The sequence below is a fragment of the Oncorhynchus gorbuscha genome, linkage group LG02 (assembly GCF_021184085.1).
Source record: "Oncorhynchus gorbuscha isolate QuinsamMale2020 ecotype Even-year linkage group LG02, OgorEven_v1.0, whole genome shotgun sequence".
Classification (NCBI taxonomy): Eukaryota; Metazoa; Chordata; class Actinopteri; order Salmoniformes; family Salmonidae; genus Oncorhynchus; species Oncorhynchus gorbuscha.
Genome location: NC_060174.1, coordinates 49403862 through 49424621, shown reverse-complemented (window position 1 = coordinate 49424621; position 20760 = coordinate 49403862). Strand labels below are relative to the sequence as shown.

The window sequence follows — 20760 nt, the reverse complement described above, 5'->3', positions numbered from 1 at the left end:
TGCACACAACCCTAAGATCACCATGCACAATGCCAAGCGTCGGCTGGAGTGGTGTAAAGCTTGTTGCCATTGGACTCTGGAGCAGTGGAAACGCGTTCATTGGAGAGATGAATCACGCTTCACCATCTGTCAGTCCGATGGACTAATCTGGTTTGGGCGGATGCCAGGAGAACGCTACGTGCCCGAATGCATAGTGCCAACTGAAAAGTTTGGTGGAGGAGGAATAATGTTCTGGGGCTGTTTTTCATGGTTCGGTCTAGGCCCCTAAATTCAGTGAAGGCAAATCTTTACGCTACAGCATACAACAACATTCTAGATGATTCTGTGCTTGCAACTTTCTGGCAACAGTTTGGATAAGGTGAGGTCCATACATAAATGGTTTGTTGAGATCGGTGTGGAAGAACTTGACTAGCCTGAACAGAGCCCTGCCCTCAACCCCATCGAACACCTTTGAGGTGAATTGTAACGCCAACTGTGAGTCAGACCTAATCGCCCAACATCAGTGCCCGACCTCACTAATGCTCTTGTGGCTGAATAGAAGCAAGTCCCCGCAGCAATGTTCCAACATCTAGTGGAAAGGGCACTGCGTTCATCCACCTCTGGCCTGCTCGCCTCCCTACCACTGAGGAAGTACAGTTCCCGCTCAGCCCAGTCAAAACTGTTCGCTGCTCTGGCTCCCCAATGGTGGAACAAACTCCCTCACGACGCCAGGACAGCGGAGTCAATCACCACCTTCCTGAGACACCTGAAACCCCACCTCTTTAAGGAATACCTAGGATAGGATAAAGTAATCCTTCTAACCCCCCCCCTCCCTCCCCCCCTTAAAATATTTAGATGCACTATTGTAAAGTGGCTGTTCCACTGGATGTCATGAGGTGAATGCACCAATTTGTAAGTCGCTCTGGATAAGAGCGTCTGCTAAATGACTTAAATGTAAATGTAATGTAAATGTAAATGAAAGCCTTCCCAGAAGAGTGGAGGCTGTTATAGAAGCAAAGGGGGGGACCAACTCCATATTAATGCCCATGAGTTTGGAATAAGATGTTCGACGAGCAGTCTACATACTTTTGGTCATGTAGTGTACCTTATATCTGGCTTTAGTCTTTTAAGTTTACACTGATTGAACTTAGGCGTTCCGAAAGATCTCTTAGGAGGCCCGCTCAAGGTTTTTTACCAGTCAAATTGCCATGGTTAGAGGTTCCAAGCCTGTTCTTTCCATTCTGCTGCAGGGAGGGTGGTGTTGCCATGGCAACTAAAGACTTGTTTGCCACAACACCTTTTTTCAGGTGTTTTCAGCAAGGAGCAACAAAGTCCACATGATCGCAGAAACAGACTCAGCCGCACGAATACCCGAATGTCCCGTCTTCAGTGAGCTGTTGGTTCCAAAACGTTTCTGTTATTAATGACAGTGGAGCTGGCAGCAGCAGGGCAGAGTGATGGTTGATCAGCTGAGTTATCTGCTCTCTAACCGCAATGGAGAAACGGAGGGATAGACAGGGAACAGCGCCCGCCCCGTCGCTCTGCTCTGTACCCAGCATCTTTAACTTAACAGAGCCTCCCTCACTCTCTCTCTCTCCCTCTCTCTCTCTCACACACACACACACACACACAGTGGAACAGCATCAGAGCTGGAGCTACCCATCTCTCCCTCCCTCTCCCGTTTCTCTCTCTTTCCCTCTGCCTCTCACACAACGAAAGGAGAAGAAGACTATTGGACTTGGAAATACACATGAAAAACCGGCTGTGATCTGAGTCTCACGGGTGTCACGCTGGACTGCTGCTCTAAAACATGGGTCCCAGCCATGAGGTGAATACCTGCTGCCGCTCAATACAGTATGTGAGGGGGCTCACTCCCGCGGGTAAGTTACTAATCTCTCTCGCCTATGTGTATGAGTCATATGTGGTTGGTTGGGGAAGGGGGGGGGGGACGACGACAGAGGTCTGGTTTTCAGTGTGGCACTGCGGTAGTCCTTGAGTGTGGAGGGAGTTTGCAGCAGAGAAGGCAGAGGGCACAGCCTATAGTTATGTGGGAGGCTTGGCTGAGGGGGAGGATTGAGGAAAGAGAAAGCTGCTCAGTCCAACACGGGCTTTTGTTGTTGATACTTTATGCACGGGTTGGATGAATACGTAGGCGCCGCAGATGTTTTAGAGAGGGAACTACCTGTTATTTGCGCCGGGCTTTCCCTTCTGGTGACATTTTGATTTTCTGGTGTATTTTGAAAGCAAATGAGACAGATGTGGGTTTCAGGCTGGAGCAGAATGGACGTGGTGTCCTCTCGGCAGCATCGCTCTACAGGTACATTTGAGAAAAAGAACAGCCCTGAAGTATACTCGCCTCTGTGTGTCCGTCAGGGCTTGAACAGATAGGAAGACAAGACAGGGAATCTGCCGTCAGTAGAAAAGACCAGAATACAACGAGGTAAACCAGTAATAAGCCTCAGGTAAAATAGAACCTCCTCCGTTTTCAGTGAAAGCACATCATAACCCATAAATACTGGATGTGTCTAAAGTTAAACACTATTTGGCTGTGTGTGCCAAGAGGAGGAAGATATAGGATTTCTATGAGGATTTATTTAAGATTTGTTAGCGTCTTTAAGGAATCCAGGTGAGGTAGGTCAATATGAGGCGAGTGCTGGAGTGCTGGGGGTAATCCTCTAACCACCACTGCCTGCCTAATTTACCAGAACGGCACACGCTCCCCCCTCCATCTCCATCTCTCTCCCACTCTCTTTTCCCCCTCTCCGTCTCCCATCACTCTGGCTGTATTTAGGGCTTGTTCATAATTAAACATCATCATACTGAGGCATCTTTAGGGAGCAGCAGACCTCATTCAGCACTGTCACAACATTAGCTACTAAATGGGGTCAGAATTAGCCTAATCATGCATACAAATGCCTAAAAATGCACCAATATCACGCTGAATATCCTGGCTCTGCATATATTTAAAGAAGCAGTCGTCATACAGTAGTCCTCTTTGGCCATCCTGCTTTCCCAAGGGTCTCTATGTAGACCAGTGGGGGAGATGAATCCACAAGAGAACGCAATACTAGCGCTTTACACGTGTGAGAAAAAAAGTGAAAGTGTCAATCTCTGATGTCAATCTTAACAGACCGCACTAAAGCGAAACACTATCCGGGTGTCAGGCTGCACAGAAACAAGTGAACGAATAGGATGAATAGGTTGCTACAAGATACTGTAACCTCACACGCAACACCATTCCATGCTAGAATAATGGCGGTAATGTTTGCATCTCTCAACAGACACTACTGTATATTGAGTTTATCCCAAACATAAAATGCAGGCGAATTGAAATGATGTGAGATGGCATTACTATGAGACGTGAATTATTCATGACAAGCAGTTTCAATTTGTTACTGGAATCTTGACTTGATATCCACATGGAAACCTCAAAGTCCTGTGTAGCCTACAGATGTCAGGTCTTAATTTGACCCATTTCGTTGCAGGAGGATTTGAATTAATATTGAATATTTAGAATTTGCCGCCAGGGGGCAGCTGGAAGCAGTGTTTGAAGGCTGCACAATGTAGTACCGTACCTAGGCTACGATTTGGTGAGGCCGTCACGAACCAACCTTCTATCATCAATTATTCCCACGGCTTGCTAGAGCATTGTGAACTGCCGTAGATGAGTGGTCTTTGCAGCATGCTTTGGCTCCGAGCATCATGAGTTCGCTCTCAGTGCTAGGCAATCGTTTTGGTACTTCATATGAATGGAAACTGTGTAGCCTACTGATATTTAACTTTTTTGTGTGTCATTTAGCAGATACTCTTATCCAAAGCGACTTAAATTATTTACATTTTCCCTTACTGGTCCCCCTTGGGAATCGAACCCAAATCCCTGGCGTTGCAAGCACCATGCTCTACAAACGGAGCCGTCCTTATTTACGTTATCCATTAAACACCAACTGTCTTTAAAATAAACGGCGTGGCTGCGGATCCAACTTTTTCGGGAATTAAGATCGCGGAAACGCCATTTATTCCTGAAGCTTCTGTGGATGTGTATATTCTCGACTTCACGCGTAGAGAACAGGTGACTCAGGCGAATAGTGCTTGTTTAATTTGTTCAATTATTTACATCACAGCTGCATCAATGTCTGCAAGATCACAGTCACATAATGATCACAGTCACATAACGATCACAGTATTCTACATAACAGAACCAAATACGGTATAATAGCATTGTATAATGTTACTGTAAGACACAAAAAAACACAGCATTTCTCTCTCTCTCGTGGCCAAAACTCAACAGCGAGTGCCACTTAGCCAAATACACAGGTAGGCTATGCTACAGTTTATCACCATATCTCACTGTAGGCTACATCATTCACAACACGATAACTCAAGATCTAAATGCATGTCCCCGTCAAACTGATTGAAATCAAATGGTTACGACAGTGCCTTCGGAAAGTATTCAGACCCCTTGACTTTTTCCACGTTTTGTTACGTTACAGCCTTATTCAAAAATGTCCTCAATCTACACACAATACCCTATTAATGACAAAGCAAAAACAGGTTTTAAGAAAGAAATGACTGTTGTTGAAGCAACTTTGGCAGCGATTACAGCCTTGATTATTCTTGGATATGATGCTACAAGCTTGGCACACATGCATTTGGGTAGATCTTGTCAAGCTCTCTCAGGTTCGATGGGGAGCGTCACTGCACAGCTATTTTCAGGTCTCTCCAAAGACGTTCGATCGGGTTCAATTACAGTCTCTGACTGGGCCAGTCAAGGAAATTCAGAGACTTGTCCCGAAGCCACTCCTGTGTTGTCTTGGCAGTGTGGTTAGGGCCATTGTCCTGTTTGGAAGGTGAACCTTCGCCCCCAGTCTGAGGTCAGAAGCGCTCTGGAGCAGGTTTTCATCAAGATCTCTCTTTACTTTGCTCCGTTCATCTTTCCATCGATCCTGACTAGTCTCCTAGTCCCTGCCGCTGAAAAACATCCCCACAGCATGATGCTGCCACCACCATGCTTCACCGATGGGATGGTGCCAGGTTTCCTCCAGACGCCAGCTCAAGGAAGAGTCTTGGTGGTTCCAAACTTCATCCGTTTAAGAATGATGGAGTCCACTGTCTTCTTTGGGATCTTCAATGCTGCAGACATTTTTTGGTACCCTTCCCCAGATCTGTACCTTGACACAATCCTCTCGAAGCTCTACAAACAATGCCTTCGACCTCATGGCTTGGTTATTGCTCTGACATGCACTGTCAACTGTGGGACCTTATATAGACAGGTGTGCCTTTCCAAATGATGTCCAATCAATTGAATTTACCACAAGCGGACTCCAATCAAGTTGTAGAAACATCTCAAGGATGATCAATAGAAACAGGATGCACCTGAGCTCAATTCCGAGTCTCATAGCAAAGGGTCTGAATACTTATGTGAAAATGTGTTTTTTTGCTTTCTCATTTATGGGATATTTTGTGTAGATTGATGAGAAAAAAATGAATTTAATCCATTCTAGAATAATGTTGTAACGTAACAAATACTTTCGGAATCCAAATGCACTGTATGCAGATAATGTATGAAAGTTTCACCAGTAAAACTTAGAATTAACATTCACGATTGTATGCGGTGGTGTCTTTTGTCTTACGGTAACAATATACTATGCTATTATATTTGGTTCTGTATTGTAGAATACAATCATTATGTGATCTTGCAGACATTGATTCAGCTTTGACCTAAGTGTATTAAAACGAGCACCATTCGTCTGAGTAGCCTGTTCTCGACATGTACACATGCGCAGAAGCTTCTGGAAGCTCCGGATCTTTTTGTCCAGAAGACTAAGATCCTGAAAAAGTTGGATCCTCAGCCACGGACTAAAATGAAAGTGTCTGGTATGGTAATTTCTTATCAAGATCGGGGGGTAAAATATCCCTGGACTGTCCAAATCTAGTCAATCGGGGGGAATGAGTTATTTGAGCCAGAACTGTGTGGGCCTATATACTGAGCGTACAAAACTTTCCATGACATGGACTGACCAGGTGAAAGTTATGACTCCTTATTGATGTCACTTCAAATCAGGAGGAGACAAGTAAAAAAAAAAATATTTTTAAGCCTTGAGACAATTGAGACTTGGATTGCGAATGTGTGCAATTCAGAGGGTGAATGGGCAAGGCAAAATATTTACGTGCCTTTGAACGGGGTATGGTAGTAGGTGCCAGGTGCACTGGATTGAGTGTGTCAAGAACTGCAACGCTGCTGGGTTTCTCATGCTCAACAGTTTCCCGTGTGTATCAAGAATGGTCCACCACCCAAAGGACATCCAGTCAACTTGACACAACTGTGGGAAGCGTTGGAGTCAACATGGGCCAGCACCCCTGTGGAACACTTTCGACACCTTGTAGAGCCCAATGCCCCGACGAATTGAGGCATGTTCTGAGAACAAAAAGGATGCAACTCAATATTAGCAAGGTGTTCCTAATGTTTTGTACACCCAGTGTATGTGCGCCCCAGGCCACGATTGAACTCGATTTTGACACTTCATTATGTGACAATGGATAGACTACAGAATATGAACAAATATGGCTCCACTGGTCCAAATGACTAGACTGCCCCCACATGGATAGAAAGAGAACTGTGGGTTTCATGAGGCTCATTTGAATTTCCTGATGCGCACGAACATTTTCCACGACAAAAGATTGATCAAGTTAAGATCCGACATCTGTACCATGCCTTGTCAGAGCCAAAGACAGATTTAGACTAGCGTGAAAACAATCAATTCATTTATGAAAACCTTGCTTATATTAATAAAGAAAATAGCCAAATGGAAACCACGCCACACGACCTAACTATCCTACAAAATCCCCACGATGGGAATATCAATATACCGTAGCACATGGATTCATGGGCTAAACAAAGATTGATTTGATACACTGGGAAAACTCATTCCCAGCAGGTATGACTCGGATTCTGAAGCGCCATGCATTTTTCAGTCAGCGCAGCAGAGTAAGTCCTACCTGGGCCTGTAGAAAGGGAATGGTGACATCTAACACCCCAAGCATTTCCAGTTAATGTATTGCATTAGGTATTAATGCAATGATCGGTCATATTGTTAGCTTAATCCAAAGTGAAAAATGTACATGTGGCTAGTCCATTGCACCAAACAAAAAACGTATTGATTTAAGGTTTATACATACAAATAACAGGCAGTTCATGTGTACATGTGCACCTTACTTGTGTGTGTGTCTGGTGTGTGCACGCATGTGTGCTTGTGTGTGGCAGTAGACCATAGGAGATGGGGTGGGTAGGTAGGAGGAAAGGGCTGGTAGGACACCGTGGGGAGCTGACAGCTTAACACCGATCCCTAATGAATTGTTGACTTGCTGATTATTTGCAGGCGGCGTTGAGCAGATGTGAGAGGGAAGCTCTCCTCTCCAGATTACATTATGCATGGGTACCACACAATAGGCTGGCCTAATAAATGTAGTCATACTGCTAATGCTAATGACAGGCACATTTCTAGCATAGCTAATGCAGGTTTTCATGGCAGGCTGCGCAGGCAAAACATGTTGTTGTTGTCGTTGACTTAGGCTACATAGCAGGCTGTGATATTGTAGCAGGCAGCACTGTACGGAAACACAGGGGAGCAGGTCACGTTGAAGGAACACAGTTCTAGCTGGGACAGATTTAATGGTTAATCAATGAAAAGACATGGGGGTGGGGGCCATAGACAAAGAGGGGCACTTAGCTCACTCCACCCCCCCCCCCCCCGAGGCATCAGCAGCATGCACACGGCCAGGCTGTGGCCTCTTGATGTAGTTAAGACTCTAACATCCTACACAACAGAGAGGTGCTGAGAGATGGAGAGGGATCAATAATTCCCTTGGGTGCAGAGAGGTGGGAAGGGTATGACCGAGCGCATGGTCGCATGGTAACACAGAACAACAGAGGGCATGGTCGACTGTGTAGCACAGAACAACAGAGGGCATGGTCGACTGTGTAGCACAGAACAACAGAGGGCATGGTCGACTGTGTAGCACAGAACAACAGAGCGCATGGTCTGTCGATGGAAAGATCACAAACAGGCTCCCAGCTGGGATACACAGTGTCTTCAGAAAGTATTCAGACCCCTTGACTTAACAACATTTTGTTGTGTTACAGACTGAATTAAAAAATGTCACTAGCCTACAGTACATGCAATACCCCATAATGTCAAACTGGAATTGGTTTTAGACAGTTTCACAAAATGAAAAATTGAAATGTCTTAAGTTAGTATGTATCAACCGCTTTGTATTGACAAGCCTAAATATGTTCAGGAGTAAAAATGTGCTTAACAAGTCACATAATAAGTAGCATGGACTCACTATGTGTGCAATTATATTGTTTAACATGGTTTTTCAATGACTGCCTCATCTCTGCACCCCACACATACAATTAACTGTAATATACCCTCAGTCCAGCAGTGAATTTCAAACACAGATTCAACATCAAAGATCTTTTTCTTTTCACCTTTATTTAACTAGGCAAGTCAGTTAAGAACAAATTCTTATTTTAAATGACGGCCAAGGAACAGTGGGTTAACTGCCTGTTCAGGGGCAGAACGACAGATTTGTACCTTGTCAGCTCGGGGATTCGAAATTGCAACCTTTCGGTTACAAGTCCAACGCTCTAACCACTAGGCTGCCTGCCACTCCGATCAGGGATGTTTTCCAATGCTTTGCAAAGAAGGGCACCTATTGGTAGATTAAAAAAATAAAAAAAAAAAATAAGAATAAAAAAAAAACATATATATGGGTGTATTGAATTTCCCTTTGAGCATGGTGAAGTTATTAATTACACTTTGAATGGTGTATCAAAACATCCAGTCACCACAAACATACACAGTTGCCGGAGTGGAAGGAAACCGCTTAGGGATTTCACCATGAGGCCAATCTTTAATGACTGGAGAAAACTGAGGATGGATCAACAACATTGTAGTTACTCCACAATACTAACATACAGTGCATTCGCATTGAGAACACCCTTTCCCCACATTTTGTTACGTTACAGCCTTATTCAAAAATGTATTAAATCGTTTTTTTTTCTTTAAAAATCTACACACAATTGACACTCAATTCCCCATAATGACAAAGCAAAAACGTTTTTTTAGCAAATGTAAAAAAGTTAAATACTTATCACATTTACATAAGTATTCAGACCCTTTACTCAGTACTTTGTTGAAGTACCTTTGGCAGCGATTACAGCCTTAAGTCTTCTTGGGTATGACACTACAAGCATGGCACATTTGGGGAGTTTCTCCCAGTCGTCTCTGCAGATCCTCTCAAGCTATGTCAGACTGGATGGGGAGAGTCGCTGCACAGCTATTTTCAGGTCTCTCCAGAGATTTTCGATCGAGATAAAGTCCGGGCTCTGGCTGGGCCACTGAAGGACATGACCCGAAGCCACTCCTGCGTTGTCTTGGCTGTGTGCTTAGGGTCGTCGTCCTGTTGGAAGGTGAACCTGCGCCACAGTCTGAGATCCTGAGCGCTATGGAGCAGGTTTTCATCAAATATTTCTTTGTACTTTGCTCTGTTTATCTTTCCGTCGATCCTGACTAGTCTCCCAGTCCCTGCCGCTGAAGAACATCTCCACAGCATGATGCTGCCACCACCATGCTTCACCGTAGGGATGGTGCCAGGTTTCCTCCAGACGTGACGCTTGGCATTCAGGCTAAAGTGTTCCATCTTGGTTTCATCAAACCAGATAATCTTGTTTCTCATGGTCAGTCCTTTAGGTGCCATTCGGCAAACTCCAAGTGGGCTGTCGTGCCTTTTAATGAGGAGAGATTTCTGTCTGGCCACTCTTCCATAAAGGCCTGATTGGCGGAGTGCTGCAGAGATGGTTATCCTTCTGGAAGGGTCTCCCATCTCCACAGAGGAACTCTAGAGCTCTGTCAGAGTGACGATCGGGATCTTGGTCACCTCCCCGACCAATGCCTTTCTCCCCCAATTGTTCAGTTTGGCTGTTCGTACCCTTCCCCAGATATGTGCCTCGAAACATTCCTGTTTGACCGACAATTCCTTCGACATTGTGGCTAGGTTATTGCTCTGACATGCACTGTCAACTGTGGAACCTTATATAGACAGGTGTGTGCCTTTCCAAATCATGTCCAAACAATTGAATTTACCACAGGTGGACTCCAATCAAGTTATAGAAACATCAAGGAGGACCAATGGAAACAGGATGCATCTGAGCTCAATTTAGAATCGCATAGCAAAGGGTCTGAATACTTATGTTTAAGGTATTTCTGTTTATTATTTTTAATAACTTTGCAAAAAATGACAAACCCGTTTCACTTTGTCATTATGGGGTATTGCATGTAGATTTTATTGTTTCAGAAGAAGGCTAACGTAACAAAATGTGGAAAAAGTCAAGGTGTCGGGAACTTTCCAAATGCACTTTAATGACAGTGTGAAAAGGAGGAAGCCCGGTACGGAATACAAATATTCCAAAACTTGCATCCTGTTTTCAATAAATCACTGAAGTAAAACTGAAAGATGGCTGTCTAGCAATGATCAACAACCAACTTGACAGATCTCGAAAGAAAAACTTTAAAGAAAAAAAGTGCAATATTGTACAATCCAGGTGTGCAAAGGCCAGAAAGACTCACCCTGTATTCGCCTCCAAAGGGGATCCTCATTTGTATTGACTCGGGTGTGAATACAAATATTTCTGTATTTCATGTTCCGTAACTGTGCAAATGTTTCTAAAAACATATTTTCACTTTGTCATTATGTGTGTGCATTAAATTAATTTTGAATTCAGGCTGCAACATAACAAAATGTGGAATAAGTCAAGGGCTATGAATACCTTCTGAAGGCACTGTAGCTAATTGGTAGTATATTAAGAGGAGGGGAGTTGCAGTCACATAGCCAGTTTGGTGACTCTGTCTTTTGGTCTTATAATGTGATTCATCCGTTCTCCAGGGGGCTAGATAATAACACACAGATATTATGGAAAAATCCTTACACTTAAAATGTTCACATGACCAGATCCCCTTGGCATACTGTTTATCATAACCCCTGTCACTGCGACCTGCTCCTCATCACTGCTAGCCTGAATGGATTGTGAATAAAACATGGTGGAATGGGACCACTTTATGAGATGTTTACCACATAAGGAGGTGGATGGAAGGAATTCACTGCACTGAGGCCTCACAGCACAGAGCCTGTTTCACTGTATGAAAAGGCACATCAATATTTTAGGTGCATCTCAACCCCCCTTCCTTTCTGCCATACACCCATAATCCATTAGGAGAATGTCAATATTCAGCACTTAAAAATGCTGTGGCATGCAACCTCGCAGGGTTAAATATAGTACAATCATTTAATTGTGAGGTAGATCGCTTTTATATAGCTATAACGCTTTCCAAGCTATTCTTTGTTAGCATGCTAGCAACTTCACACATTGTTGTCGTAAATTGCAGCCCAATTGTTAGAGCATTGTGCTTGTAACGCCAGGTTCGATTCCCAGTAACCACCCATATGTAAAATGGATGGATAAAAGTGTCTGATAAATGGCATTTATTATTAGAACATATTCTTCTCCCTTTTATAAGTAACAAACACAATTCCATTTTTGTAGTGTTTGAAGGGATTTTTGTAAGTGTGCTGTATTTTGGTAGAGTTTAGGTTTATTTAAAGAAAGCTGCCTTTGCACTGTGCCCAACTGCAGCATTTGGTACTTGGTAATGCAATGCACTCTACTAACGGGCATGCGGCTGACTGAGTGGACTTTTCCCTCTGTTCCTGCACCACAAATGGCTCCACAGACGTCAATTGTTTCCCGTTACCTCAACCTCATGGCCACAACTCCTACTTCCATGCACTGTTAAAGAAAAAACAGGTATTTCTTTCCTCTGTTTGATCTGCTGAAACCGATTCTGGGACAATGTAATCGCAGCAATTCAGAGAGGCAATGTCATCTCAGAGAGAGAGCGAGCGAGAGGTACATTAAATAAGTGTTCTGATGGTGCATCTTGAAACTACTCTGCGGCATAAGTGAAATCACTAAGGGAGTTAAATACGATAAATAACTGGACAATATGTTATAAAGGTGCATGGTGTTATCGCCAATGTGAAAACACAAGCAAGCAGTGTTGGCTACATCATGACGGAAGAGCATATAACACCACTCAAGTCTCCATTTGATCGAATTGAGAGTGGAAGGTACCCTTTGTTCTTCATGATGCTCTCTGCTCTTTTAACGGACCTCTGAGACTATCACAGTGCAGGTGCATTTATACGGAGACTGGATTACACACAGGTGGATTGTATTTATCATCATTAGTCATTTAGGTCAACATTGGATCATTCAGAGATCCTCACTGAACTTCTGGAGAGAGTTTGCTGCACTGAAAGTAAAGGGGCTGAATAATTTTGCACGCCCAATTTTTCAGTTTTTGATTTGTTAAAAAAGTTTGAAATATCGAATAAATGTCGTTCCACTTCATGATTGTGTCCCACTTGTTGTTGATTCTTCACAAAAAAATACAGTTTTATATATTTATGTTTGAATCCTGAAATGTGGCAAAAGGTCGCAAAGTTCAAGGGGGCCGAATACTTTCGCAAGGCACTGTATGTAAAACAGCCCCAGGCGCATTTGTTTTGTTTTTGAGGAAATGAGCATCCAGCTTCGAGGAAAAAAAAAGAAGAAGAAACAATGGCGGTACATACTCTGCTGTTCTATTACGCGTGTAATGGTGTCAGGGGGAGACAGTGTTCTTTGTTTGAATTAACGTCTTTGTTGTTGCAATACCACAAACGGACGTGTCAGTTTCACCGCTATGGATTCCAGATGAAATAACTAACCGGGAAATCAAATCAAATCAAATGTATTTATATAGCCATTCGTACATCAGCTGATATCTCAAAGTGCTGTACAGAAACCCAGCCTAAAACCCCCAAACAGCAAGCAATGCAGGTGTAGAAATGCTCGTGAGCGTCGCGGAAGCAAAACAGGAGTACTTCAATTAGCCTTGTGTGAGAGCCTCTCTAGAGTCAGTCGACTCTTAGTTAACCAAGGAGTATCCAATGAAACCATTTCCTTTTACAAAACCAGAACAAAGGAGTCAGAAAACGGTCATTGCAAATGACAGCTAGCACTACCACACTTAACTCGCTCACTGTCTCTTAGTATTTCTTTCAACACTTAACATAAAAAGCTTTGAAATAAAAACACCAAATGTGTGTGAATATTCAACATGTTGTATAATATCAGACATGGAGCAGCTTGGACAAATCTGTGCACAGGTCCTACACAGATGGCTGAGCAGGAGACCATTAGGCACAACAAAAAATTCTTCCACCACCTGGTTCCACCTGCGTGTGTTGACTGACTGCCATAATAAACAAGCTAATATAGGCACGCTCGGTCATAGTACGTCTTCCTCAGCAGCCTTGCTCGTATAGCCTTATAGACAGCTTCCTCTACCATGGCCCACAGAGCCTTGGGCTTCTGCCCTCAAGGTCCTAAATGAATCAAAACATCAATATGTGCAGTCGACACAAGCAAAACCCGATTCAACTCATCATAAATATGCAATAGGGAAGAAGAGTCACAGAACAAGACCTGTGGCAAGCTTCGGAGCTATTTTGGCAGAATCTGAAATGCCTTGAGGTCAGCTAATTGGGCAGATTTGTTGCTTCTCAAGACCGTTTTGCATGGCTGATTGGGCTGCCCGACCAGAACACCGGTGTCGTATGGACATGCCTGCCAACCGGAGACCTGACACGATCGTGTCGCCGGCGGTAACTAACGTGGCATTTTTTCCCCCTCCCATGATTTGATTTCAAGTAGAATAGCAGCCTACACAAGAAATAACTCATATTTAAAACCCTCTAGATGTCACCTGGATATATGCACATACAATCTACTCAATGAGGAGGGCATGAATGGCAACAACAACGGGAGACAATGCCCCTTCGGTAGTTGTGTGGTAAGAAACAGAAGAAGAAACACACATCCACTACTTTCCTTTCCACACACCCACTACTTTCCTTCCCACACACCCACTACTTTCCTTTCCACACACCCCCCACTACTTTCCTTTCCACACACCCCCACTACTCCCCCCCCACTACTTTCCTTTTTCCACACACCGACTACTTTCCTTCCCACACACCCACTACTTACCTTCCCACACACCCACTATTTTCCTTTCCACCCCCCCCCACTACTTTCCTTTCCACACACCCACTACTTTCCTTCCCACACACCCACTACTTACTTTCCCACACACCCACTATTTTCCTTTCCACCCTCCCCCACTACTTTCCTTTCCACACACCCACTACTTTCCTTCCCACACACCCACTACTTACCTTCCCACACACCCACTATTTTCCTTTCCACACCCCCCCACTATTTTCCTTACCACACCCCCCCACTACTTTCCTTTCATTACATTTACATTACATTTAAGTCATTTAGCAGACGCTCTTATCCAGAGCGACTTACAAATTGGTGCATTCACCTTATGACATTCAGTAGAACAGTCACTTTACAATAGTGCATCTAAATCTTAAAGGGGGGGGTGAGCTTTCCACACACCCACTACTTTCCTTCCCACACACCCACTACTTTCCTTCCCACACACCCACTACTTACCTTCCCACACACCCACTATTTTCCTTTCCACACCCCCCACTATTTTCCTTCCCACACCCCCCCCCACTACTTACCTTCCCACACACCCACTATTTTCCTTTCCACACCCCCCACTATTTTCCTTACCACACCCCCCACTACTTTCCTTTCATTACATTTACATTACATTTAAGTCATTTAGCAGACGCTCTTATCCAGAGCGACTTACAAATTGGTGCATTCACCTTATGACATTCAGTAGAACAGTCACTTTACAATAGTGCATCTAAATCTTAAAGGGGGGTGAGCTTTCCACACACCCACTACTTTCCTTCCCACACACCCACTACTTTCCTTCCCACCACCCACTTCCTTCCCACACACCCACTATTTTCCTTTCCACACCCCCCACTATTTTCCTTCCCACACCCCCCCACTACTTACCTTCCCACACACCCACTATTTTCCTTTCCACACCCCCCACTACTTTCCTTTCCACACACCCCCACTACTTTCCCTTCCACACCCCCCACTATTTTCCTTCCCACACCCCCACTACTTACCTTCCCACACACCCACTATTTTCCTTTCCACACCCCCCACTACTTTCCTTTCCACACACCCCCACTCTACTTTCCTTTCCACACCCCCCCCCACTACTTTCCTTTCCACCCAACCCCACTACTTTCCTTTCCACACACCCCCACTACTTTCCTTTCCACACACCCATGCTGTACTCCGGTCGCCATATTGAGCTGCAGCTACCACGTTCTCCATGGGTGGTTGTGTGTAACAGAGAGAGAGTTGATGTGTGCATGTGAATAGTTAATATATTCATGGCAGAGAGAAATTCAGCTAATTGGGGAGTATGGTAAAACTGGGGGGGGGTTGTTTTACTGCTGTGAGCAAGATATGAATCGCTGTTTAAAAATTCAGATCTTCCAGCAGATCTCTTGCCCTTCAGTGATATTGAGTGACTCCAGTGCTATTGTGTGCATCCCAAATGGAACCATATTCCGTGTAGTGTTTCGACTTTTGACTAGGGCCCATGATGCTCTGGTCAAAAGTAGTGCACTATATAGGGAATAATGGTGCCATTTGGAATGCATCCATTATTAGTCTCCAACTTATCAAATAATATATATATATATATAGGTCAAGTCAACCATAACTTCTCATTTTGATGGCAAAGTGACTGCAATAAAATCAAATGAGCACTGAATGTGTCAATATTCCTGAATGTCAATACATGCCTCAGTCTCTCAATAATGCCTTGTTGTACTGAGCTGATTTTTTCTGTCCATTTTCTCTCCAGATGGAAATTGACACGAGGAGCGACAGAGATTGAGGATAACAATGATGGAAGACAGAGTGATCCAGCCCAAGCCAGAGCATTCCTCCTCAACCCTTCCTTCGCTTCACCGTCCGGCCATCTGAAGGATACATTGACCTTCACACATCCAGCTTGCCTGCCAAACTGGAGCAGGGTACATTGAAAGATTGCTCCTCTCCTCTCTGCCAAGGACGAAACGACTACAACAGGGCCAAAGCTTTGGGGACCAGGTGACAGCAGAAATCTGCTCTGTCTGGCCACGGTAACAAATGAGCCTTTATTTGTGAAGTTAACAGTGCTAACATCAGACTCCATAAGGACCAATTACTATCTGAAGGGAATAGTGGGCCAAGATGAAGGAGACTGCGTTTGTGGCTTGTTTGTTAGCGGAGCTAGCTCTGACTGCCTTTGTTCTGGCCTCAGAGGGGGGCATTGCTCATTGCCCTGCATTGTGCCGGTGTGAGATACGACCCTGGTTCTCTCCCAGCTCTATTTATACAGAGGCTCCTACGGTGGACTGTAATGATTTAGGCCTATCGACACTGCCAGAGGAACTGCCCTCAGACACACAGGTGCTATTGTTACAGACCAACAATATCATCAGCATCGAGAAACCTTTGGATTACCTGGCTAATGTCACAGATATAGACTTATCCCAGAATAACATATCCTCTGTGAGCAATGTCCGTCTGGGTCCACTTCCCCATCTGCTGTCACTGCACATGGAAGAAAACTGGGTTCCGACCTTATCAGATAGCTGTCTCCCGTCCCTGCCCAACCTCCAGGAGTTCTACATCAACCACAACCTGATCTCCTCCATCAGTCCTGGGGCCTTCCAGGGGCTGGGGAGGCTCCTGCGGCTCCATCTCAACTCCAACCGTCTGAGGGGCATCAGCAGGGAGTGGTTCCAGCCACTACCCCGCCTTGAGATCCTGATGATTGGGGAGAACCCCATCGTCCAATTGTCAGACATGAACTTTAAGCCCCTGGTCAACCTACGCAGCTTGGTTCTGGCCAGGATGAATATGTCCGAAATCCCGGACAACACTCTGGTCGGCCTCGACAATCTGGAGAGCATCTCGTTTTTCGACAACCTGTTTGTCAGAGTCCCCCGGGCTGCTCTGAAGAAAGCCAAGAACCTGAAGTTTCTGGATCTCAACAAGAACCCCATTGAACGGATTCAGAGAGGGGATTTTGTGGACATGTTCCATCTCAAAGAGCTGGGCATCAACAGCATGCCTGCACTGGTGTCCATTGACAGCTTCGCCCTGAACAACCTCCCAGAGCTGACCAAGATAGAGGCCACCAACAACCCAAAGCTGTCCTACATCCATCCCAACGCCTTCCACAAGCTGCCGAGACTTGAGACGCTGATGCTGAACAGCAACGCCCTCAGCGCTTTGCACCGCGGCACTGTGGACTCCCTGCCCAACCTGCGCGAGGTCAGCATGCACAGCAACCCCATCCGCTGTGACTGCGTCATCCGCTGGATCAACATGAATCTGACCGGAGTACGCTTCATGGAGCCCAATTCCCTCCTCTGCGTGGAGCCGCCTGAGTACCAGGGCCAGCACGTCCGTCAGGTTCACTTCCGGGAGATGACCGAGATCTGCCTCCCACTCATCTCACCTGGGAGTCTTCCAGATCGAGTCACGGTCGGGAGAGGGAGCTTGGTGACGCTGCACTGCCGGGCATTTGGAGAGCCGGAGCCAGAGATCTACTGGGTCACCCCCTCTGGGGACAGAGTCCTGCCCAACAGTGTGTCTGATAAGCACTACATGCATCCAGAGGGGACCTTTGAAATCTATGACATTACAAAGCGTGAGGCAGGACTGTACACCTGTGTCGCTCACAATCTTGTTGGCGCAGACCTTAAGTCTGTGTTGGTGGTGGTTGACAGATACTTTCCACATCCTTCTGTTAACGCTTTACATATATACGTTAGATCAGTGCAGCCCAACTCTGTTTCAGTGTCTTGGGATAACACTCACGGTGGTCTTGTATCCAATATAAAGTGGTTCACAGTGGCAAATGCTAAGCACCCCTCCATGGCACACACTGCGAGAGTACCATCCGATGTGAAGGAGTACCGTCTCAGCCACTTGAACCCCTCCACCCAGTACCGGGTTTGTGTGGAAGTCATGAGTATGCAACTCGGACACAACAGGGACTGTATCAATGTCACCACAAAGGGACTGGCTCACCCCGTAGAGAGCAGGGAAACGTGGAACACAGTGGTGATGGCTGCCTGTGCTGTGCTATTCATTGTGGTCGCTGTGGCTTGCTCTCTCATATACACATCTCTGCAAAGCCAACAATTTTACAGGAAGTTGATGGTGGACCAATCTCAGTCATTGCTCAGTCCTAGCACCCGCCCTGGCTCCGCCTCTTCTCTCACGGAAATCTGTGTGGCTGGAGTCAAGGTGAGGGCGACAGTGATAGACTTGCCAGAAAACTCCATGTAATGTAAGAAACGTCCTTGAGAAGGAAAATTAATGTTCTGGATTTTAAACAAGGTGAAATAGTGATGGACACAGAACTATGTTGATTCGTGCCCCCTCATTTCGTGACAATGACAGGACACCGCGTTCTGAAACTCCTGGAACACGATGGAATCAGAAGCCGGAGCCCTCACGCTTAAATATTTAACCAGCTAAACTCTGACCCATAGACTATTTTATACAACAAATTTGTGTCGTTGCGTAAAAAACTTTCACAGACCGGTATCTAGATTGTGATATACGTGGCTACTGGTCTGTCATTCATGAAGTGCAACTGGAATAAAGCAGAGCACAAAGACTGTTGTCTCTCTCTGTTATGGCTTTGTTCTTTATAACGCCTTGTGGAGATGTCTTTGTGGTCCACAATGAGGAATATTTCCTGTGCTGTTTAATCAACACTCAAGGATCATCATTAAGAAATACCGCTCATATACAGTTTATAATGGAAAAACGTGTTAGATTAGTAGACAATAACAGTGTATATGATGTAAACAATTTTATGATCACGTTTTTCATTAAAAACAGTACATTGTAATTGTAATTATGAAAGACCCAACTTCAAGGATGATTTGCTTAGGACAATCTGAATACAATATTGGGATACTCTGAAAGTAAACAATCTAAGCTCCCTTCAACAATAACATTCAGTTGTCCATGAATTGGAAAATGTTATAATTCATAAATATGAGTCCCATAAATCTTTCCATGTCACGGTCTAAACATTGCAAGAGAAAAACAGAGTGATGTAGACAAACACAATTACTGGGACTGCCCTTGAAGGCGGGCATTTTAACATTGTTACCAAAATGCAATCTCAGGCAGGAGGACGTGTTTTGTCAATGACCTGGGAGTAGGAGTGTGTGTGTGTATACACACACTGTACTCTGTGTGTGTGTGTGTGTGTGTGTGTGTGTGTGTGTGTGTGTGTGTGTGTGTGTGTGTGTGTGTGTGTGTGTGTGTGTGTGTGTGTGTGTGTGTGTGTGTGTGTGTGTGTGTGTGTGTGTGTGTGTGTGTGTGTGTGTGTGTGTGTGTGTGTGTGTGTGTGTGTGTGTGTGTGTGTGTGGGTGGCATCAGAAAAACCCATTGACTTTGAACTGCATTATATTCTCTTTCATTAAAAATCCAATATGGATTCCTAACACAAACCTCACAGAGGTGATGAATAGGCGACACATGCGGACTGATGGGGGGCATTTATCAGAGGGACTCCACCATATATCAACTGAGTTTCAGCACCTTGGACAGGGCTTTTAGAGTGGTGCCATTTGTCAACGCCACAGGACCTAAAATATGACCCATTAGAGCGCAGGTAGTGAATAGGTCAGCAAGAAACTTGGAGGCTGCTAGCCCCTGTAGCGCAGTGCAGTGCTCCCCTTCCCTCCATGACCCTGGTGAAACACGGACGCCATTCACAAGAACAGCTCAGCAACTCTCTAGCTAATTTGCTAAGCACTTCACATTGAACCGACCCACCAAGAGGGGAAGGAGACAAATGGAGTGCAAAATTAGGACAAAGTGCCTACTAGGGCCAGTAGTGGTGCGTGGGTAAAATCACTGGGGAAGCCAAGCCAGAAAAAAAGCCATAATGCAACCAATGTTGTGATAATTGTGTTGTTTTCTCTATAATCTGTTAGGCCTATATATCACGGTCGCAAGGCATATGAACTAAAGCCAAGACAATAAGACAAAATGGCAGAATAAATTCAACCACACCTTTCTTTAATCACAAAACTGGAGAGCGACCTCTGTCCGGTGAAGTACACCAAGCATACTGCATGTAACAAACATTTACATGACCTACTGCATGGTCAAGCAAGTTAATGTTTCAGACATTTTCGAACCACTAAACAAACAACTATTGACTTAGAACCACGGAGAGTTACCGCAAATCGCAACGAAACCCGGAGCTGCCTCCACTATTCCAGCACCATTTTAATGATCAAATCACCTACGCTTAGTCAAATACAGTGACAACTAAACGATTCCAAAAACTATTTAGTCCAATCAACATAAGCGAAATATGATGTGGCTGTCCATGGTTTTATTTCTGCGTGTGTGTGCACACGTTCATGCAAGTCGAAAAAACATGTTGACTCAGTGTAGAGAAACGCCAACGCCATCTCTTTGATTTGATTTTTTCATGTTGAAGAAACCATCTATCACTCATTCAGTACACGCTTTCATTTGTTGTCCTAGGCTAGCATTCTAAAAAGCTTGCTTGCTAGCCTAACTTCCCTTCATGGGCAACATTAGCTAGTTAACATTAGCCTTCTACATCAGAATTGCCGTTATAATCATTGGCCAGTACGGAGAATTAAGTAAAACCCCAAGTCCAAATCCCT

The 20760-nt window shown here is 44.8% G+C and overlaps 2 protein-coding genes across 6 annotated transcripts in view; one reads left to right on the top strand and one right to left on the bottom strand.

The window, feature by feature from the left end:
- Positions 1–20760, bottom strand: part of LOC124003716 (mitochondrial inner membrane protease subunit 2-like) — a 150558-nt gene that overhangs the window by 18789 nt on the left and 111009 nt on the right. The window lies entirely within an intron of this gene.
- LOC124003693 (leucine-rich repeat neuronal protein 3-like) lies at positions 1573–19202 on the top strand. 4 transcript variants are annotated; one of them, XM_046312242.1, is made up of 3 exons: positions 1573–1859; positions 13841–13934; positions 15900–19202. In XM_046312242.1, the coding sequence occupies exon 3, from the start codon at positions 16271–16273 to the stop codon at positions 18380–18382; it is 2112 nt and encodes a 703-aa protein (XP_046168198.1). In that variant the 5' UTR covers positions 1573–1859; positions 13841–13934; positions 15900–16270; the 3' UTR covers positions 18383–19202. The 4 variants fall into 4 exon arrangements, with proteins under 4 accessions (XP_046168198.1, XP_046168184.1, XP_046168190.1 ...); XM_046312234.1 differs by lacking the exon at positions 1573–1859 and adding an exon at positions 2121–2296; XM_046312228.1 differs by lacking the exon at positions 13841–13934.

What these genes read in the sequence shown, in the direction of transcription:
- LOC124003693 (XM_046312228.1), top strand. Translation starts at nt 16,271, where the DNA reads ATGAAGGAGACTGCGTTTGTGGCTTGTTTGTTAGCGGAGCTAGCTCTG.